General features: G+C 46.4%; 1 protein-coding gene and 1 long non-coding RNA gene across 3 annotated transcripts in view; one reads left to right on the top strand and one right to left on the bottom strand.

Annotated features, from left to right (window-relative positions):
- The window catches only part of LOC130294666 (uncharacterized), a 43515-nt gene extending 42213 nt beyond the window's left edge, over positions 1–1302 (bottom strand). The window contains exon 1 of the long non-coding RNA XR_008848572.1: positions 1208–1302. This is a non-coding gene — a long non-coding RNA (uncharacterized LOC130294666). The remainder of the gene's footprint in view (positions 1–1207) is intronic.
- A 133-nt stretch (positions 1303–1435) lies between these two features.
- The window catches only part of RUVBL2 (RuvB like AAA ATPase 2), a 45055-nt gene continuing 28503 nt past the window's right edge, over positions 1436–17987 (top strand). The window contains exons 1-8 of one of the 2 annotated variants that reach the window (XM_056544850.1): positions 1436–1461; positions 7546–7597; positions 9535–9590; positions 12086–12227; positions 13450–13579; positions 14350–14416; positions 15379–15485; positions 17292–17385. In XM_056544850.1, the coding sequence (XP_056400825.1) occupies positions 12098–12227; positions 13450–13579; positions 14350–14416; positions 15379–15485; positions 17292–17385 (528 nt within the window). In that variant the 5' untranslated portion in view covers positions 1436–1461; positions 7546–7597; positions 9535–9590; positions 12086–12097. Of the gene's footprint in view, positions 1462–1522; positions 1627–7545; positions 7598–9534; positions 9591–12085; positions 12228–13449; positions 13580–14349; positions 14417–15378; positions 15486–17291; positions 17386–17987 lie in introns of those variants that run through there. The other variant, XM_056544849.1, reaches the window with a different exon arrangement.

Below are 17987 nucleotides of genomic sequence, written 5' to 3'. Positions count from 1 at the left end.
ACAAGCTGGGCCGACATCATAAATAACATAATTTTATGCATATAGCGTTTCTCATGCATAACATAAGCAGTGGTGGGTAACAGCGCTGTCATAGCACTGGACGGGTAACATCTGGCTGTACCCGCAGTAAAGGGGCCATGATGGACATCTAACCCTTGCTGGAGCTGTTACCCGCCACTGCTTATGTTAGGTATGAGAAACATTATATGCATAAAATGATGTTATTTATGATGTCGGCCCAGTTTGTCTTTACACATCATCATCATGTACAGAACTAACTGGGGCGTCAATTATCAAATATCAGACCTTGTGGTCCATGATGTATTAGACTACCCAACTACTATTTTATACCTTGATATTATCCATATATATCTTGTTGTATCTTGTACTCCCCTGAGGACGTCGTCGTAACGGATGACAGAAACGCGTTGGGAGTTGTGGTTGTCCATTGGGGGTAACTTTGTTGTAACGTGAGGTGCCTTTTTGCATCTATAGAACACTTCGGTATGGTGATATTATATATGGTTGCTATTTTAGTACACTATACGGAACAATATATACTCTCAGCACTCAATAGCACAGATTTATTTTTTGAGTTTTAGAGAGATACCATTAAAAATTATATTTTACGCATCCTCTTTCCACTAGTACTGGTCAACTGGTGTCCATTATGTAAAACCTAACCCAACAAGTGTTGGCAGTGTTTTTTGGGCATGCTTTTGCTTTTTTGTGTGTAAAAAAAAAAAAAAGAGATAAAAAAAAACATTTGAAATAAGTTGTATGGAAACAAAGCCTGAAACTAGTTTTTATTTGTAAGGTGTAGGGCAGTGTTTCCCAACCAGGGTGCCTCCAGCTGTTGCAAAACTACAACTCCCAGCATGCTGGGAGTTGTAGTTTTGCAACAGCTGGAGGCACCCTGGTTTGGAAACGATGTTGTAGGGGGGGGGGGGGGGGGGGGGTTAAAACAATACATATTTGTTATATACATTGGGGGTGATTTATCAAAACCTGTTGCCCAGTTGCCCATAGCAACCATTCAGATCGCTTCTTTCATTTTTAACAAGGCCTCTGCAAAATGAAAGAAGTGATCTGATTGGTTGCTATGGGCAACTGGGCAACTTTTCCTCAGGACAGGGTTTGATGAATCTCCATTATATTTATTTATATAGACATTGCAGACAATATATAAATATTTAAGTTTTCTCACTTTATTGATGAAGCATCGTGCACATTACCCTTAGAGCACTGTTTCCCAACCAGGGTGCCTTCAGCTGTTGCAAAACTACAACTCCCAGCATGCCCGGACAGCCTTTGGCTGTCCGGGCATGCTGCCGGGCATGCTGGGAGTTGTAGTTTTGCAACAGCTGAAGGCACCCTGGTTGGGAAACACTGCCTCCCCAACCTGTGTGAAAAACCACAACTCCCATCATGCCCGGACGGCCGAAAACTTGAGCGCCACAGGTTGGTAAACACTGACGGTTACCTGGCTCCTCCCCTAGAGGGCGTGTTCAATGCGGAACGTTTAGACCTGGGTTTGTTTCCTGGCCGGAGCGGTATCACAGTTGCACCATTCGTGTTTCAGGCGGTTGTGTGGAGGGGAGAAGCGGCAGCATGGCAACCATGGCGGTAAGAGAGCTGAGAAGCCGAATGGTGGTGGAAGCGGCCGGGGGCTGGTGGATGTATCCAGCGGGGTGCGGGTGTATGTCACCGGCTCATGTACTGTCACCAGGCGGGGGGTTGTCCAGGCTCGGGGTCCTGGTCTTATTCTGCTGCTGTCATTCTCCATAGAAAGCAATGAGAAAAAGATATCCACATACATAGAAGCCATCTCCATTGAGGAATGCTGTGATTTGTCTCTTTCTTATCATCTACATTATAAAGTATGCTAGATTATTGAGTAGGGCTGGGTTCACACACTGCGTTTTTCATTTTTTGCCTTTTTCTAGTGTTTGTCAGGAGAAACCTATAGGGGAGATTTATCAAAACCTGTCCAGAGGAAAAGTTGCTGAGTTGCCCATAGCAACCAATCAGATTGCTTCTTTCATTTCAGAAAAGGCCTCTGGAAAAAATGAAAGAAGCGATCTGATTGGTTGCTATGGACAACTCAAACTTTTCCTCTGGACAGGTTTTGATAAATCTCCCCCCATAGCATAAAAAAAAAGGAAATAAAGCATCCTGTGAACCCAGCTTTATGGCCTGTGTTATACTTCAGAGCTGCATTCACGATTCAGCTGGTTGTCAATGGAAACAGTCGACAGACACGCCCCCCTGACAGTTTAACGGAGCTTCTGTAAGGGTGAGGCCTTGTTCACATGGGGAAACATGGATTCCTATTGAAAATAAATGTGCACAAATTTCATGTAGAGGGGTAGAAAAAGAAAAACCTCCATGGGGAGGTTTATCAAAACTTGTAAAAGTTGCCCATAGCAACCAATCAAATCGCTTTTTTCATTTTGAAAAGGACCTCTGAAAAAAGGAAAGAAGTGATCTGATTGGTTGCTATGGGCAACTCGGCAACTTTTCCTCTGGACAGGTTTTGATAAATCTCCCCCTTATGTAGCTTTTCACTTGAAATTCGTGTAAAAGTTGTATCAGTTTGTTTTCAATGGGAATCTGTGCAGTAAGGGGTTAAAAAAATACATATTGAAGTGGTTTCTGTGTGAAAACAGTGTGGGGTGACCTGGGTGTGGGTTTCTTATTTTGTATTGTACCAATCTGCAAGAGGAGATCCGAGAGTTCACCTTGTACGGTGTGTGTACTGCGAAATCCACTAACTTGTTTGTTTGGTAAGATCCATAGTGTGAACATGGCCTAAAGACTACACCAGGTGAAAAATGTTCTGCAACAAAATCAACATGATGATTATACTGCCCTATAGATCAGTGTTTGCCAACCAGTGTACCTCCAGCTGTTGCAAAACTATAACTCCCAGCATGCCCGGACAGCCGAAGACTGTCCGAGCATACTGAGAGTTGTAGTTTTGCAACAGCTGGAGGCACACTGGTTGGCAAACACTGATCTATAGATCAAAAACTGCAGCATGGTCATGTTTCTACTAGGGATTGACTGATTATCGGATTGGCCGATATTCAGTTTCCTGTGAGCGCGCGACAGCCAATCTGCGGGCGCGCTGCGTGTCATGTGATAAAGGAAGCACGTGTGGAGAGCAGGAGCACGGAGCTGAGAGAGAAACCGGTAGGAGAGGTGAAGGGACGTGACGTGACGTCATACTACATATATATAAATAAATAATGTGGGGGCACGCGACGGGGGGGGGCATATGTGGGGGCACGCGACGGGGGGGGCGTATGTGGGGGCACGCGACGGGGGGGGCGTATGTGGGGGGCACGCGACGGGGGGGGGCGTATGTGGGGGCACGCGACGGGGGGGGGGCGTATGTGGGGGCACGCGACGGGGGGGGGCGTATGTGGGGGCACGCGACGGGGGGGGGGGGGGCGTATGTGGGGGCACGCGACGGGGGGGGCGTATGTGGGGGCACGCGACGGGGGGGGGGGCGGCGTTATATGTGGGGGCACGCGACGGGGGGGGGGGGCGGCGTTATATGTGGGGGCACGCGACGGGGGGGGGGGGGCGGCGTTATATGTGGGGGCACGCGACGGGGGGGGCGGCGTTATATGTGGGGGCACGCGACGGGGGGCGGCGTTATATGTGGGGGCACGCGACGGGGGGCGGCGTTATATGTGGGGGCACGCGACGGGGGGCGGCGTTATATGTGGGGGCACGCGACGGGGGGGGGGCGTATGTGGGGGCACGCGACGGGGGGGGGGGGGCGTATGTGGGGGCACGCGACGGGGGGGGGGGGCGTATGTGGGGGGCACGCGACGGGGGGGGGGGGCGTATGTGGGGGCACGCGACGGGGGGGGGGGGGCGTATGTGGGGGCACGCGACGGGGGGCGTATGTGGGGGCACGCGACGGGGGGCGTATGTGGGGGCACGCGACGGGGGGCGTATGTGGGGGCACGCGACGGGGGGCGTATGTGGGGGCACGCGACGGGGGGGGGGGGGCGTATGTGGGGGCACGCGACGGGGGGGGCGGCGTATGTGGGGGCACGCGACGGGGGGGCGGCGTTATATGTGGGGGCACGCGACGGGGGGGGGCGGCGTTATATGTGGGGGCACGCGACGGGGGGGGGGCGGCGTTATATGTGGGGGGCACGCGACGGGGGGGGGGCGGCGTTATATGTGGGGGCACGCGACGGGGGGGGGGCGGCGTTATATGTGGGGGCACGCGACGGGGGGGGGGGGGCGGCGTTATATGTGGGGGCACGCGACGGGGGGGGGGGCGGCGTTATATGTGGGGGCACGCGACGGGGGGGGGGCGGCGTTATATGTGGGGGCACGCGACGGGGGGGGGGCGGCGTTATATGTGGGGGCACGCGACGGGGGGGGGGCGGCGTTATATGTGGGGGCACGCGACGGGGGGGGGCGGCGTTATATGTGGGGGCACGCGACGGGGGGGGGGCGGCGTTATATGTGGGGGGCACGCGACGGGGGGCGGCGTTATATGTGGGGGCACGCGACGGGGGGGGGGCGGCGTTATATGTGGGGGCACGCGACGGGGGGGGGGGGGGCGGCGTTATATGTGGGGGCACGCGACGGGGGGGGGCGGCGTTATATGTGGGGGCACGCGACGGGGGGGGGGCGGCGTTATATGTGGGGGCACGCGACGGGGGGGGGGCGGCGTTATATGTGGGGGCACGCGACGGGGGGGGGGGCGTTATATGTGGGGGCACGCGACGGGGGGGGGGCGTTATATGTGGGGGCACGCGACGGGGGGGGCGTTATATGTGGGGGCACGCGGCGGGGGGGGGAGCACGCGGCGGGGGGGGCGTTATATGTGGGGGCACGCGGCGGGGGGGGGGGGCGTTATATGTGGGGGCACGCGGCGGGGGGGGGCGTTATATGTGGGGGCACGCGGCGGGGGGGGGGCGTTATATGTGGGGGCACGCGGCGGGGGGGGGGCGTTATATGTGGGGGCACGCGGCGGGGGGGGGGGCGTTATATGTGGGGGCACGCGGCGGGGGGGGGCGTTATATGTGGGGGCACGCGGCGGGGGGGGGGGGGGCGTTATATGTGGGGGCACGCGGCGGGGGGGGGGGCGTTATATGTGGGGGCACGCGGCGGGGGGGGGGGGCGTTATATGTGGGGGCACGCGGCGGGGGGGGGGGCGTTATATGTGGGGGCACGCGGCGGGGGGGGGGGGGGGGCGGGGGGGGGGGGGGGGCGTTATATGTGGGGGCACGCGGCGGGGGGGGGGGCGTTATATGTGGGGGCACGCGGCGGGGTGGGGGGCGTTATATGTGGGGGCACGCGGCGGGGGGGGGGGGCGCGTTATATGTGGGGGCACGCGGCGGGGGGGGGGGCGTTATATGTGGGGGCACGCGGCGGGGGGGGGGGGCGTTATATGTGGGGGCACGCGGCGGGGGGGGGGGGGCGTTATATGTGGGGGCACGCGGCGGGGGGGGGGGCGTTATATGTGGGGGCACGCGGCGGGGGGGGGGGGCGTTATATGTGGGGGCACGCGGCGGGGGGGGGGGGCGTTATATGTGGGGGCACGCGGCGGGGGGGGGGGGCGTTATATGTGGGGGCACGCGGCGGGGGGGGGGGCGTTATATGTGGGGGCACGCGGCGGGGGGGGGGGCGTTATATGTGGGGGCACGCGGCGGGGGGGGGGGCGTTATATGTGGGGGCACGCGGCGGGGGGGGGGGCGTTATATGTGGGGGCACGCGGCGGGGGGGGGGGCGTTATATGTGGGGGCACGCGGCGGGGGGGGGGCGTTATATGTGGGGGCACGCGACGGGGGGGGGGCGTTATATGTGGGGGCACGCGACGGGGGGGGGCGTTATATGTGGGGGCACGCGGCGGGGGGGGGGGGCGTTATATGTGGGGGGCACGCGGCGGGGGGGGGGCGTTATATGTGGGGGCACGCGACGGGGGGGGGGCGTTATATGTGGGGGCACGCGACGGGGGGGGGGGCGTTATATGTGGGGGCACGCGACGGGGGGGGGGGGGCGCGTTATATGTGGGGGCACGCGACGGGGGGGGGGGGCGGCGTTATATGTGGGGGCACGCGACGGGGGGGGGGCGGCGTTATATGTGGGGGCACGCGACGGGGGGGGGGGCGGCGTTATATGTGGGGGCACGCGACGGCCCCTCCCCCTCCCTCTGTCAAGTGCCCATATAATGCACCTGAAAGTTCACAGGTTATCTGTATCGGCTCTAAAAAAAAATCAATATTGGTCGATCCCTAGTTTCTACATATTTTTTTTCTGCCAAGGATCAATGGAGTTTTGAAAACCCCATCCATATGTATTGCAATTCTCTATCCACTTGTGAGCGAGTCATGTGTTGCGGTTTTCCCAACAGAATATTGCTGTACGTTACCTAATTCATTATTACAGGGATGGAAGATTTTGATACAAATCGCCGTATCTCTGTGACGTCTTCGGACCAGCGAGGAATTCTAGTAAACCTCTGACGTCTGCCTAGTTGTGAATGCAGCTCTGGAGTATAACACAGGCTGTAGGATCCATAGGAAAAAGTTATGGGGGGGGGGGGGGGGGGGAAGATGGTTGTCAGAGTAGGATTATGAGATGTCTCCTCTGGTATTAGGGAATGTAGTTTGGTGCATTTGTATAAGATGTCATTTTAAAGGGATACTATTATTTTATTTCTTTTAAATGAACTGGTGCCAGAAAGTTAAACAGATTTGTTAATTACTTCTATTAAAACAATCCTAATCCTTCCAGTACTTATCAGCTGCTGTATGCTCCACAGGAAGTTCTTTTCTTTTTGAATTTCTTTTCTGTCTGACCACAGTGCTCTCAGCTGACGCCTCTGTCCATGTCAGAAACTGGCCGGAGCAGGCGAAAATCCCAGTAGCAAACTCTCCTGCTATGGACAGTTCCTAAAATGGACAGAGGTGTCAGCAGAGCACTGTGGTAAGACAGAAAGGAAATTCAAAAAGAAAAGAACTTCCTGTGGAGCAAATAGCAGCTAATAAGTACTGGAAGGAATAATAATTTTTTTAAATAGAATTAATTTACTAATGTTTAACTTTCTGGCACCAGTTGATTTAAATTTTTTTTTCCAGTGGAGTATCCCTTTATCAGACCCATATCCCCTATTCACAGGGTAGGGGATAAGTGTATGATCAGTGGTTGGACTGCTGGAACCCCCCCCTGCAATATCCTGTATGGGGCCCTGGCTACTCACACTCCTCCAAAAAGGTGGGGGGCTGAGGAGGGGTAAGTGACTGCCAGATTAGCTAATCACCGACTGAGCCAGGACATTGCTGCGGCCAGTGATTGGCAGAGCTGGCCATCATTTTGATTTGTGGTACAGTCCCTGGGAATATTCCTTGAACTGATTCTGTAACTATTCTAGTGGGGTTGGTTGCTTTTGCGTACAGTACTGCCATGATTGTGTTGGCCCATGGGGGGCAGTAGTACCTATTGAATACAGGATGGTCTTGTAGTGGCGTTTAGTGTTGGTGTTATTGTTATTATGTTGTTTTCTTTCAGACAACCACCAAGGTGCCGGAGGTCCGAGATGTCACTCGAATTGAGAGAATTGGTAAAGTGTTTATCCGTTTTTATTTATTTTATAGGGCTAAAGGGGTAATTATTCTCCTTGTGGAGACTTATGGGCCACTGACGCTCACCTGGGAGGATATGTAAAGCAGTCAGTATTTCACTCCAACTCAAGAGTTTTGGAAACTGACTGGGAATGTATTCCAAGCCAGAAATGTATTTCCTTTTTATAGCTTTGCATTTAATTGTTGCTGGAGAGGAGGCCATGAGCTGGGTGTTTTTATTGTGACTTGTAATGTGACTCTAGGGTCGGACAGATGATCTTGGTGCAGAGTTAATTGTTTACTTAGTAACTTAATCACAACCAACCGGTCGTCCCTGACAACACCCAAACGTTCAGCTCCAGCCTATTGGTACTTGGTGTTGACATGCAGAGTAAGGGCCATGAAGATTAGAGATGAGCGAACTTACAGTAAATTCGATTCGTCATGAACTTCTCAGCTCGGCGGTTGCTGACTTTTCCTGCATAAATTAGTTCAGCTTTCCAGTGCTCCGGTGGGCTGGAAAAGGTGGATACAGTCCTAGGAAAGAGTCTCCTAGGACTGTATCCACCTTTTCCAGCCCACGGGAGAACCTGAAAGCTGAACTAATTTATGCAGGAAAAGTCATCAACTGCCGAGCCGAGAAGTTCGTGACGAATCGAATTTACTGTAAGTTCGCTCATCTCTAATGAAGATCATAGTATCTTCTTGTTTCTTGTACGGTTACTTTTGCCTATAGACAGACATTCTTACTTTAACACCTGCTAATGTTATGTGCTTTTCAAATACTTAACAATTAATGCACCACTTTTCATGAAGTCCTCGACCTTTTATGTAGAGTTTGCTTGGACATTATAGTGAAATAGGAAATGCAGACATAATATAAAATCCCTCTTTGGGTTAAGGGAGCAAAAAACAATCGACAAAAAATACGAGTCCCAAAAAGCAAATCATATACACCCATCTGTTCTGTTTACAACCATAACTGTACAATTAATTTTGACATTTATGATCAGAGTAAAATATAGACATATTTTTATTTTTTCTATTGAGTACCAGGCTCAATAGAAAAAGTACCAGGCTCAAGGGGTTAATGCAAAGAGACAGTCAAGGGGCCACTTCATCTTTAAAGGGGTACTCCACTGGAAAACTTTATTTTTTTTTTTTTTTTTGGTGCCAGGAAAGTTAAACAGATTTGTAAATTACTTCTATAAAAATAAAAATCTTAATCCTTCCATACTTATCAGCTGCTGTATGTTCCAGAAGTTCTTTTCTTATTGAATTTCCTTTCTGTCTGACCACAGTGCTCTCTGCTGACACATCTGTCAATGTCAGGAACTGTCCAGAGCAGGAGCAAATCCCCATAGCAAACCCTCTCTTGCTCTGGACGGTTCCTAAAAGGACAGTGATGTCAGTAGAGAGCAGTGTGGGCAGACAGAAATTAAATTAAAAAAGAAAAAGCACTTCCTGTGGAACATACAGCAGCTGATAAGTACTGGAAGGATTCATATTTTTTAATAGAAGTAATTTACAAATCTGTTAAACTTTCTGGCACCAGCTGATGTACAAAACATGGTTTCCAGAGGTGTACCCCTTTAATGAAGCAGCCCATAGGGGTCTCAGATAGTGATATGCTATTGTAAAAAGTTTTTAGTTGGTAGAACACCTTTTTATTTTTTTATTTTTTTAAAGGACAGGGAAGGAAGCTTTACATTTATGGTACCGCATTGGGGTTTGGGTAATATAGATTCCACCTGAAGACTAGTGGATTATATGAATTTACAGACACATTCAAACAAGTTATCCTGACCCTATTTCTTTATATACGGGGCATCTGCCTCCATTGGTTTTGCATACTATATGTGTTTGAGAACATAAGTGTGAAGGTCTAGTGCGATGTGCTTTAGGCTTATAATGTAAAACTGTTCTCTGATTTTAGGTGCTCATTCTCACATTCGAGGGCTCGGACTGGATGATGCGCTTGAACCCCGGCAGGTAAAGTCTTTGTAGGGAAATATTTGTATGTCCTGTAGAGTGAGCAGTGCACATGGCCATGTTACTGGTTCCATAAAAGGTTAGACATAGAGACAAATTGGGCCGGTATTGTACTTCCGCACACCTCTGATCTGGTTTTCCTGTAGAAAGCACAGTTTCATGCCTCCACATCAGTGTTTCCCAACCGGTGTGCCTCCAGATGTTGCAAAACCACGACTCCAGCCGTTGGCTGAATGGGAATGCTGGGAGTTGTAGTTTTGCAACAGCTGGAAGCACACCTGTTGGGAAACACTGCGCCACATGATGGCAACATTGCTTCAGCTGCTGTGGTTAATGAATAAAATATTGGAGGATTTTCCTGTATTTCCAAACAGTCGCTTTCCTTTTAAACGAACATTAAAAGGGTATTCCAGGAAAAAACTTTTTAATCCACTGGCTCCGGAAAGTTAAACAGATTTGTAAATTACTTCTATTAAAAAATCTTAATCCTTCCAATAATTTCCAGCTGCTGAAGTTGAGTTGTCTTTTCTGTCTGGCAACAGTGCTCTCCGCTGACATCTCTGCTTGTCTTGGGAACTGCAGAGTAGAAGAGGTTTGCTATGGGGATTTGTTTCTACTCTGGACAGTTCCGAAGACAGGTGTCATCAGAGAGCACTTAGACAAAAAAAGTACAACTCCACTTCAGCAGCTCATAAGTACTGAAAGGATTAAGATTTTTTTTTTTTATAGAAGCAATTTACAAATCTGTGTGTGTGTATGTGTGTGTGTATGTGTGTATGTATATATATATATAATATATATATATATATATATATATATATATATACACAATTATATTAAATAGGATAGATATAGTGTGTGGTTTTTCCTGGATAACCCCTTTAATTACTGGACTGATCTTTGTGGTGAGCTTTAGCTAGTTTTATTGACACATTTTTAGGTTATACTAGCCGAGTACCTTGTGTTGCCCAGTCTTCCTATTGAAGTCTTGTGGGTGAGGAAAAGCAACAATGACTCGTTCTCTTATCCAATCTCTGGACCTGTCTGCCAGTTGACATGATGTTTAAAAGTCCTGGGTAATCTCTGCAGCCCGAGAGTAATGCAATCAGATGTACCTGAAGTCCCATAGACTTGCATGGGACTTCAGAGAACCCACATGACAATAACTGATGATGGACGTGTATTTTTTTTTTTTTTTTTTGAACATCTGGTTCCCATAGACTGCAATATAAAATTTTATCGTCTTGTTTTTAACAATTTTTTTTTTTTTTTTTTTTGCCGGACCAAAAATTAGTGCATGCACTGTTTGTTTTTTTTCTGCTATCAAAAATAACTGACATTAGTTAAAACGGACATGCTTGATGCAAAAGGATGGTCAAAAAATCCCATTGACATAAATAGGATTTTTTGCCGGGAGTAATAACGGAGGTTTTTTACAGGATGATACCTGTAGTGTGAAAGGGGCCTAACGTGTATCAAGTTTCATCAGAATATCTCCAGCCATTTGGAAGTTATGCTGGAACATACAATACACAGACACATTGGCCCTTATTTACTAAGAGTGTTGTGTTGGTTTCTTTGTGGGTTTTAATTCCCTACAATTTATTTTCTACGGTATTTACTAAGGTTTCCCTACATTTTGCTTTTCTTTACACATGTTCTGATTCCCCAGCTGAAATCCACCACATTTTCTGTGGAAACCTAAGTAAATATGTTGGCTTTTTGTGAAAATGTCAGGAACACGCCCCTTTTTTGGTGACCACGTCCCTTTTTTCCGACGCACACGCCCCCTTTTCGGGTTTTCTTAGCAAAATGGAGGTTTTTTTTTCAATTCTAGCGCAGACAGAATTTCTGGCGCACAACCAGACAAAACATGTTGGGTTTGCAATAGTAAATGAGGGCCATTGAGTTTTAGTGTTATATCTAAATTCACATGCGGACGATTTCTTGCAGAGATTTGAGACCGAAAATGTGTCTCCTACTGAAGAGTTGCTCTAAGATTTCTGCAATCCTTTATATAATGGGACATTTCTGCAGGCTATGAATTTACGGTTTGAGATATGTAAAAAGTTTACTTGTAATAGAGGCTAGAGATGAGCGAAGTTACAGTAATTCGATTTGTCACGAACTTCTCGGCAGTTGCTGACTTTAGCCTGCATGAATTAGTTCAGCTTTCCGGTGCTCCGGTGGGCTGGAAAAGGTGGATACAGTCCTAGGAAAGAGTCTTCAGCCACCGGAGCACCTGAAAGCTGAACTAATTTATGCAGGATAAAGTCGGCAAACGCCGAGACGTTCATGACGAATCGAATCACTGTAACTTCGCTCATTTCTAATAGAGACTAACTGGTGTTAATTTGAGATGCAAGGTCCCCCCCGTCCCTTAGAAACTCACCGATCAGGTGGAAGATGCAGAACTTATGAAGACCACTTTTGACTATATGATCCAACTTTGTGTTAAACTGTTTTCATAACACTTTTGTAATCTCTCTCTACAGGTATCACAAGGCATGGTTGGACAGATGGCAGCTCGCCGGGCAGCTGGGGTTATCTTAGAAATGATCAAAGAAGGAAAGATTGCGGGCCGTGCTGTATTAATAGCTGGACAACCTGGAACAGGAAAAACAGCTATTGCCATGGGTAATATGTTTATTCATTTTCATTATTGCATTGATAAACATTTACAACATTTTATATATGGATTTAATTTACAGACCTGCTATTGATGGTCAAAAGCATTTAAAGATCAGGCTACACGTGACAGACAAATGGAAGATTGTTGCCCCAGATCCGCACATACATTTTGTTTGGGGAACATCTGCAGCATATACGACGTGTGGCCGTACCTATATGATTCATTTTAATTGAGGCCATTTCAGACGCATACTTTGCTACCAGGTGGAAAAAAATAATTAGCAGACAGACACGGCTTGTCCATAGACCAGTCTTTCTTAACCAGGGTGCTTCCAGTATTCTGGGAGTTTTGCAACAGCTGGATGCACCCTGGTTGGGAAACACTGCTCTTGACACCAGTTTATACCAGTCAGTTGTGATACAGTGCTTGGCTTTTACATCATCACACCCCCCCCCCCCCAAAAAAAATAAAAAAATAAAACACCTTTTGATTTGAGACTCCTCACTATGGTTGTGTACAGCAGTGTTTCCCAAGTAGGTTGCCTACAGATGTTGCAAAACTACAACTCCCAGCATGCCCGGACAGCCAAAGGCTTGCAACACCTGGAGGCACCCAGGTTGGGAAACACTAGTGTAGAGGAATTAGGGAATTGTTATCCCCATCCTAGTGATCAGGGGGTCCCCAGTGATCATTCATTTATCACTTATCTAGTAAATAGATGATTCACACAGCTTGTGAGATAACGGCCCAAATTTTTTTCTCTCTGAGATAAGTGTCTGATATTTATCTCGGACAGAGCAGCCAATCACAGCTCAGCTTTCACATGCAGTAAAGCAACAAACTTGTTACTTACCACCTCTTTTGTTCTCTCGCTGATCCATCTGATCGGCATTCTGGTTTTACTGCCTCCTATCGCTAAGCGGTAAAGCCAGGAGTATGGAGCGTTACCGCCGAGGCTGCTGATTGGCAATGGCTACGTAATGTTCGATCTAAAGTACTGAATGGGGATCAGTACCGGGAACGTTTGTTGGTTTTACTGCGTGTAGGCCTTTTTTTTTTTATATTTTTTTAAGTTGTGACAATTTTAAATTTTGTTCCACTGAATAAAAATCTTTTCCCCATGTATAAAAGGTAATTTTTATCTACAGTGAAACCTGTATTAGACCTGGTATTGTGCAGTTAGCCTACTTAGTCCAGCTATGAATGAATAGCCTTGATTTCACACAGGTATGGCTCAGGCTTTGGGCACAGATACACCATTCACTGCCATCGCTGGCAGTGAGATCTTCTCCTTGGAAATGAGCAAAACAGAGGCGTTGACGCAGGCTTTCCGGCGATCTATAGGAGTCAGAATCAAGTAAGTGCCGCACAATTTTAACTGTTTCATGTCTGTTTAACTACTGACAACTAACCATGTAATAAAGGGCCTTTCAGCTAATACAAGAGTAGCTTAAAGGGGTATTCCAGGCAAAAACTTTGAGATTGATTATATATATATATATATATATATATATATATATATATATATATAATCAATCAACTGGCTCTGGAAAATTAAACATATTTGTAAATTACTTCTATTAAAAAATCTTAATCCTTCCAATAGTTATTAGCTTCTGAAGTTTTCTGTCTAACTGCTCAATGATGATGTCACGTCCCGGGAGCTGTGCATGATGGGAGAATATCGCCATAGGAACTGCACAGCTCCCGGGACGTGAGTCATCAGGGAGCAGTTAGACAGAAAACAACTCAACTTCAGAAGCTAATAACTATTGCAAGGATTAAGATTTTTTAATCAAAGTAATTTGCAAATCTGTTTAACTTTCCGGAGCCAGTTCATATAGAAAAAAGTTTTGGCCTGGAATACCCCTTTAATAATGACTCACTATACAATTTAAACCAATTTAAAGCTCCAATTTAAACCTTACCTGTCATCACTGAGCCAAAAAAAAAACACTGCAGCCATACTTGGTAACATTCTTTGATCTTGTCCAGCCTTTACTTTTTTCTTTTTTTTTTTCTATGCTGTTGATATTCCTGGAGAATGTTCTAACACATTGTAGATATCCTATACACCATACTTTTATCACATATTAAATTTGTTGCTTGTTTGATGTTTTTTCCCAGGGAAGAAACTGAAATAATTGAAGGAGAAGTTGTAGAGGTGCAGATAGACAGACCAGCTACAGGAACAGTAAGTTATTCCCCATGATTCAGTGTGCATAGTCTGCAGCTCTAGGGACCAGAAGTCTGTATTGTTTAGACTGTGAATACACTGAATAGAAAGAATATTTAGTATTCCGTGTGTGCGCTACCTACAATAGATTTGCCTCTAAGCTTGTAGAATTACAAACTGCTTGTAAGAACTGCATGCAAGTTTGTGTCAGAAGGGGGTTGCTTAGCAGACACCCCCTGGATCGAACAGCCTGCAGCGGCCACTGGTGCAGAACATCTTTATTGTAGATCATAAAATGGGTCCTTTTTTAAAGGGGTACTCCGCTGCTCAGTGTTTGGAACAAACTGTTCCGAATGCTGGAGCCGGCGCCGGGAGCTCGTGACGTCTTAGCCTGCCCCCTCAATGCAAGTCTATGGGAGGGGGCGTGACAGCCGTCACGCCCCCTCCCATAGACTTGCATTGAGGGGGCGGTGCATGACATCATGAGGGGGCAGGTCTATGATGTCACAAGCTCCCGGCTCCAGTGTTCAGAACAGTTTGTTCCAAACGCTGGGCAGCGGAGTGCCCCTTAAAAGCGTATGTGTGTGTATATGTGTGTGCATGTGTGTATGTATGTATGTATATATATGTATATATATATATATATATATATATATATATATATATATATATATATATATATATATATATATATATATATATATATATTCCGTTACACCTGAAGAGGTGTCCTCTCCCCGTTTAAAGCCACAGGCCTCTCACCACAGCCAAGCCAGATCACCCTGCTCTGTACTGACGAGGGGGCAAACACCCCGAAACAGCTGTCTGCAGATGGGTCCTCTTTCCTTCTGGAGAGAGTTCTGGCTTTGCATAAATCCCAATCAGTTCTGAGACTTCTTAAATGGAGCCTTTTTTATTTTTTTTATCAATATTCTAGCTTTTACCTTTTTATTGAGGCAATTTCATTATTTACACTTTAGGGTGCCAAAGTAGGTAAACTGACTTTGAAGACAACAGAGATGGAAACTATTTATGACCTGGGTACAAAGATGATCGAATCGCTGACAAAAGAAAAAGTCCAGGCCGGGTAAGATGAAGATTGGTATACTTGAGAATTTTTAAATGATAAATGTTGTAAAGGTGCTCAGTTTTAGATTACATTGAAATGCAGCAGTGTTAGATATTAAAGGAGTTGGACACTTTTGGAAGGCCATTTTCTTAGGAAAGTTTCAGGTTCCTGCTATCAGCAAGCAGTGCATTGAAATAATAATTTAGTGTTTGTAATGTTGCCAAGTGGTATTCTAGAATGAGAACTGCAACCATTTCTTTCTTTTTTATTTATTTTTTGGAAGGGGGTGTCTTGGTTAGTGGTCTTCCACAATATATCCAAACCAGTTATATAGACAAATAGTTTAACCCCTTAAGGACGCAGCAAATTTTTTACTTGTGTTCATTTTTTTTTTCCCCTTAGCACCCTATAATAGCCTTAAATCTTGCAATTTTCCACATACAGACCCATACAAGGGCTTGGCTTTTTGTGGCACCAATTGTACTTTGTAATGACATCACTCATTTTACCACTAAATCTACGGTGAAGCCCCCAAAAAATTTTGTGGAGCAAAATTGTAAAAAAAATAAAAATAAAAAAAAATAAAATTATAATAATGCAATTTATGCAAATTTTGGGGGTTTCGTTTCTACGTAGTGCACTTTACGGTACTATACTTTTCATTCTGTAGGTCAATACAATGACTATGATATCCAGGTTATGTAGGTTTTATTTTATTACTTTTAAAAATTATAACTTTTTAAAAAGTTGAAAATTGTCATCTTCTAAGCCCTGTAACAAATTTATTTTTCCGTATACATCGCTGTACCGCTATATGAGTACCATTTTTTTTTTTTAAAAGGGGTACTGCAGCCACAGGGGACCCACCGCAATATCCAGGACTGGACCCCATCTTCCTCAGTGGGGAGCATGTATGCTCCATTCATTTCTATAGGAGTTCAATGATGCCTGACTCGTCTCTTCGGAGCTCCCATAGAAATCAATGGAGCATGTGCCATCTACCGGCGGGGGCTGTTCTGGAGATCACAGCCGTCAGACCCCTCGCGATCAGCTACTTATCCCCTATACTGTGGATAAGGAGATAAGTTAATTTCGGCTGCAGTACCCTTTTAATGTTACGAGTTAATAGCACATGGTGATAACAAATGTTCTTTTATTTACTTTTCAGAGGACTATTACTTGCAATATTTTGATTGCAAACATTGTTCAATACTATGCCATAGCATTGATCAGTGCTATTTGTGCCCTGCTTATACTGGCTGCTGAGGTTGCCTGTATACCTGCTGGAGAATCAACTTTTTTTTTTTTGTGTGCAGCCAAGAGCTTGATGAGCAGTTTTGTAAATGTCATGCTTTAAAAGTTCGGATTGTAGACCCCATTTCTGAGCCTCCGTTTTTCTTGGTCCCAGCAAATATTATAAGAGGCTTTGTGCAGGGATCTTCTGCTGATCTGCTAGGTAACTGTACCTAGTGCAAGACCCAGAGCCATTACATTTCTGCAGCTCTTATCCTGCGCTAGTTACATTTACCAACAGATCAGTGGCTCCTGCACACAGACTGTTCTAGAATTTGCTTGACTGGGGAAAATGGAGGCGCAGAAAAGGTATTTATAACCCAAACTTATAAAATGTAAAAATGCTGAGCAATAGCAAAAAAAATTATAAAAAAAGTGATGGTTATGACAAGTTACTCTTCAAGGGGATAGCTCCTTTTTAAGTTCTATTAATAACAACTCACTTTTAAAATCACTTGATATAACTTTTTTGTTATTTTCTATATAGATGCATGTATGGGATTTTATGGATTACATTTTTCTCCTATGTAGGGATGTCATAACCATTGATAAAGCAACAGGAAAGATCACAAAATTGGGTCGTGCCTTCACAAGAGCAAGAGACTATGATGCCATGGGATCTCAGGTACAATTTTACAGTGATCATATTTTTTGGAGGTTTTCTCTGGAAGAAAAATTAAAGGGGTACTCGACTGGAAAACATTTTCTTTTAAATCTACTGGTGCCAGAAAGTTAGACAGATTTGTAAATTACTTCTATTAAACAATCCCAATCCTTTCAGTACTAATCAGCTGCTATATACTACAGAGGAATTTCCTTTCTGTCTGACCACAGTGCTCTCTGCTGACACCTCTGTCCATTTTAGGAATTGTCTAGGGCAGGAGCAAATCCCCATAGCAAACCTATCCTGCTCTGGACAGTTCCTGACATGGACAGAGGTGTCAGCAGAGAGCACTGTGGTCAGACAAAAAGGAAATTCAAAAAGAAAAGAACTTCCTCTGTAGTATATAGCAGCTGATTAGTACTGAAAGGATTGGGATTGTTTAATAGAAGTAATTTACAAATCTGTTTAACTTTCTGGAAACAGTTGAATTCAAAGAAAATGTTTTCCAGTGGAGTACCCCTTTAAGTTTATCATGGACATAATCTGTCATTATAGTAGGGCTTTTGCAGCAGCTGAAAATACAATGACATGCAGTTTTACTGCAAATCTGCAGTTTTTAATTG

The sequence above is a fragment of the Hyla sarda genome, chromosome 10 (genome assembly GCF_029499605.1).
Source record: "Hyla sarda isolate aHylSar1 chromosome 10, aHylSar1.hap1, whole genome shotgun sequence".
Lineage (NCBI taxonomy): Eukaryota > Metazoa > Chordata > Amphibia > Anura > Hylidae > Hyla > Hyla sarda.
Note: the sequence above shows the minus strand (reverse complement) of the source record. Positions and strands in the feature narration are given on the sequence as shown.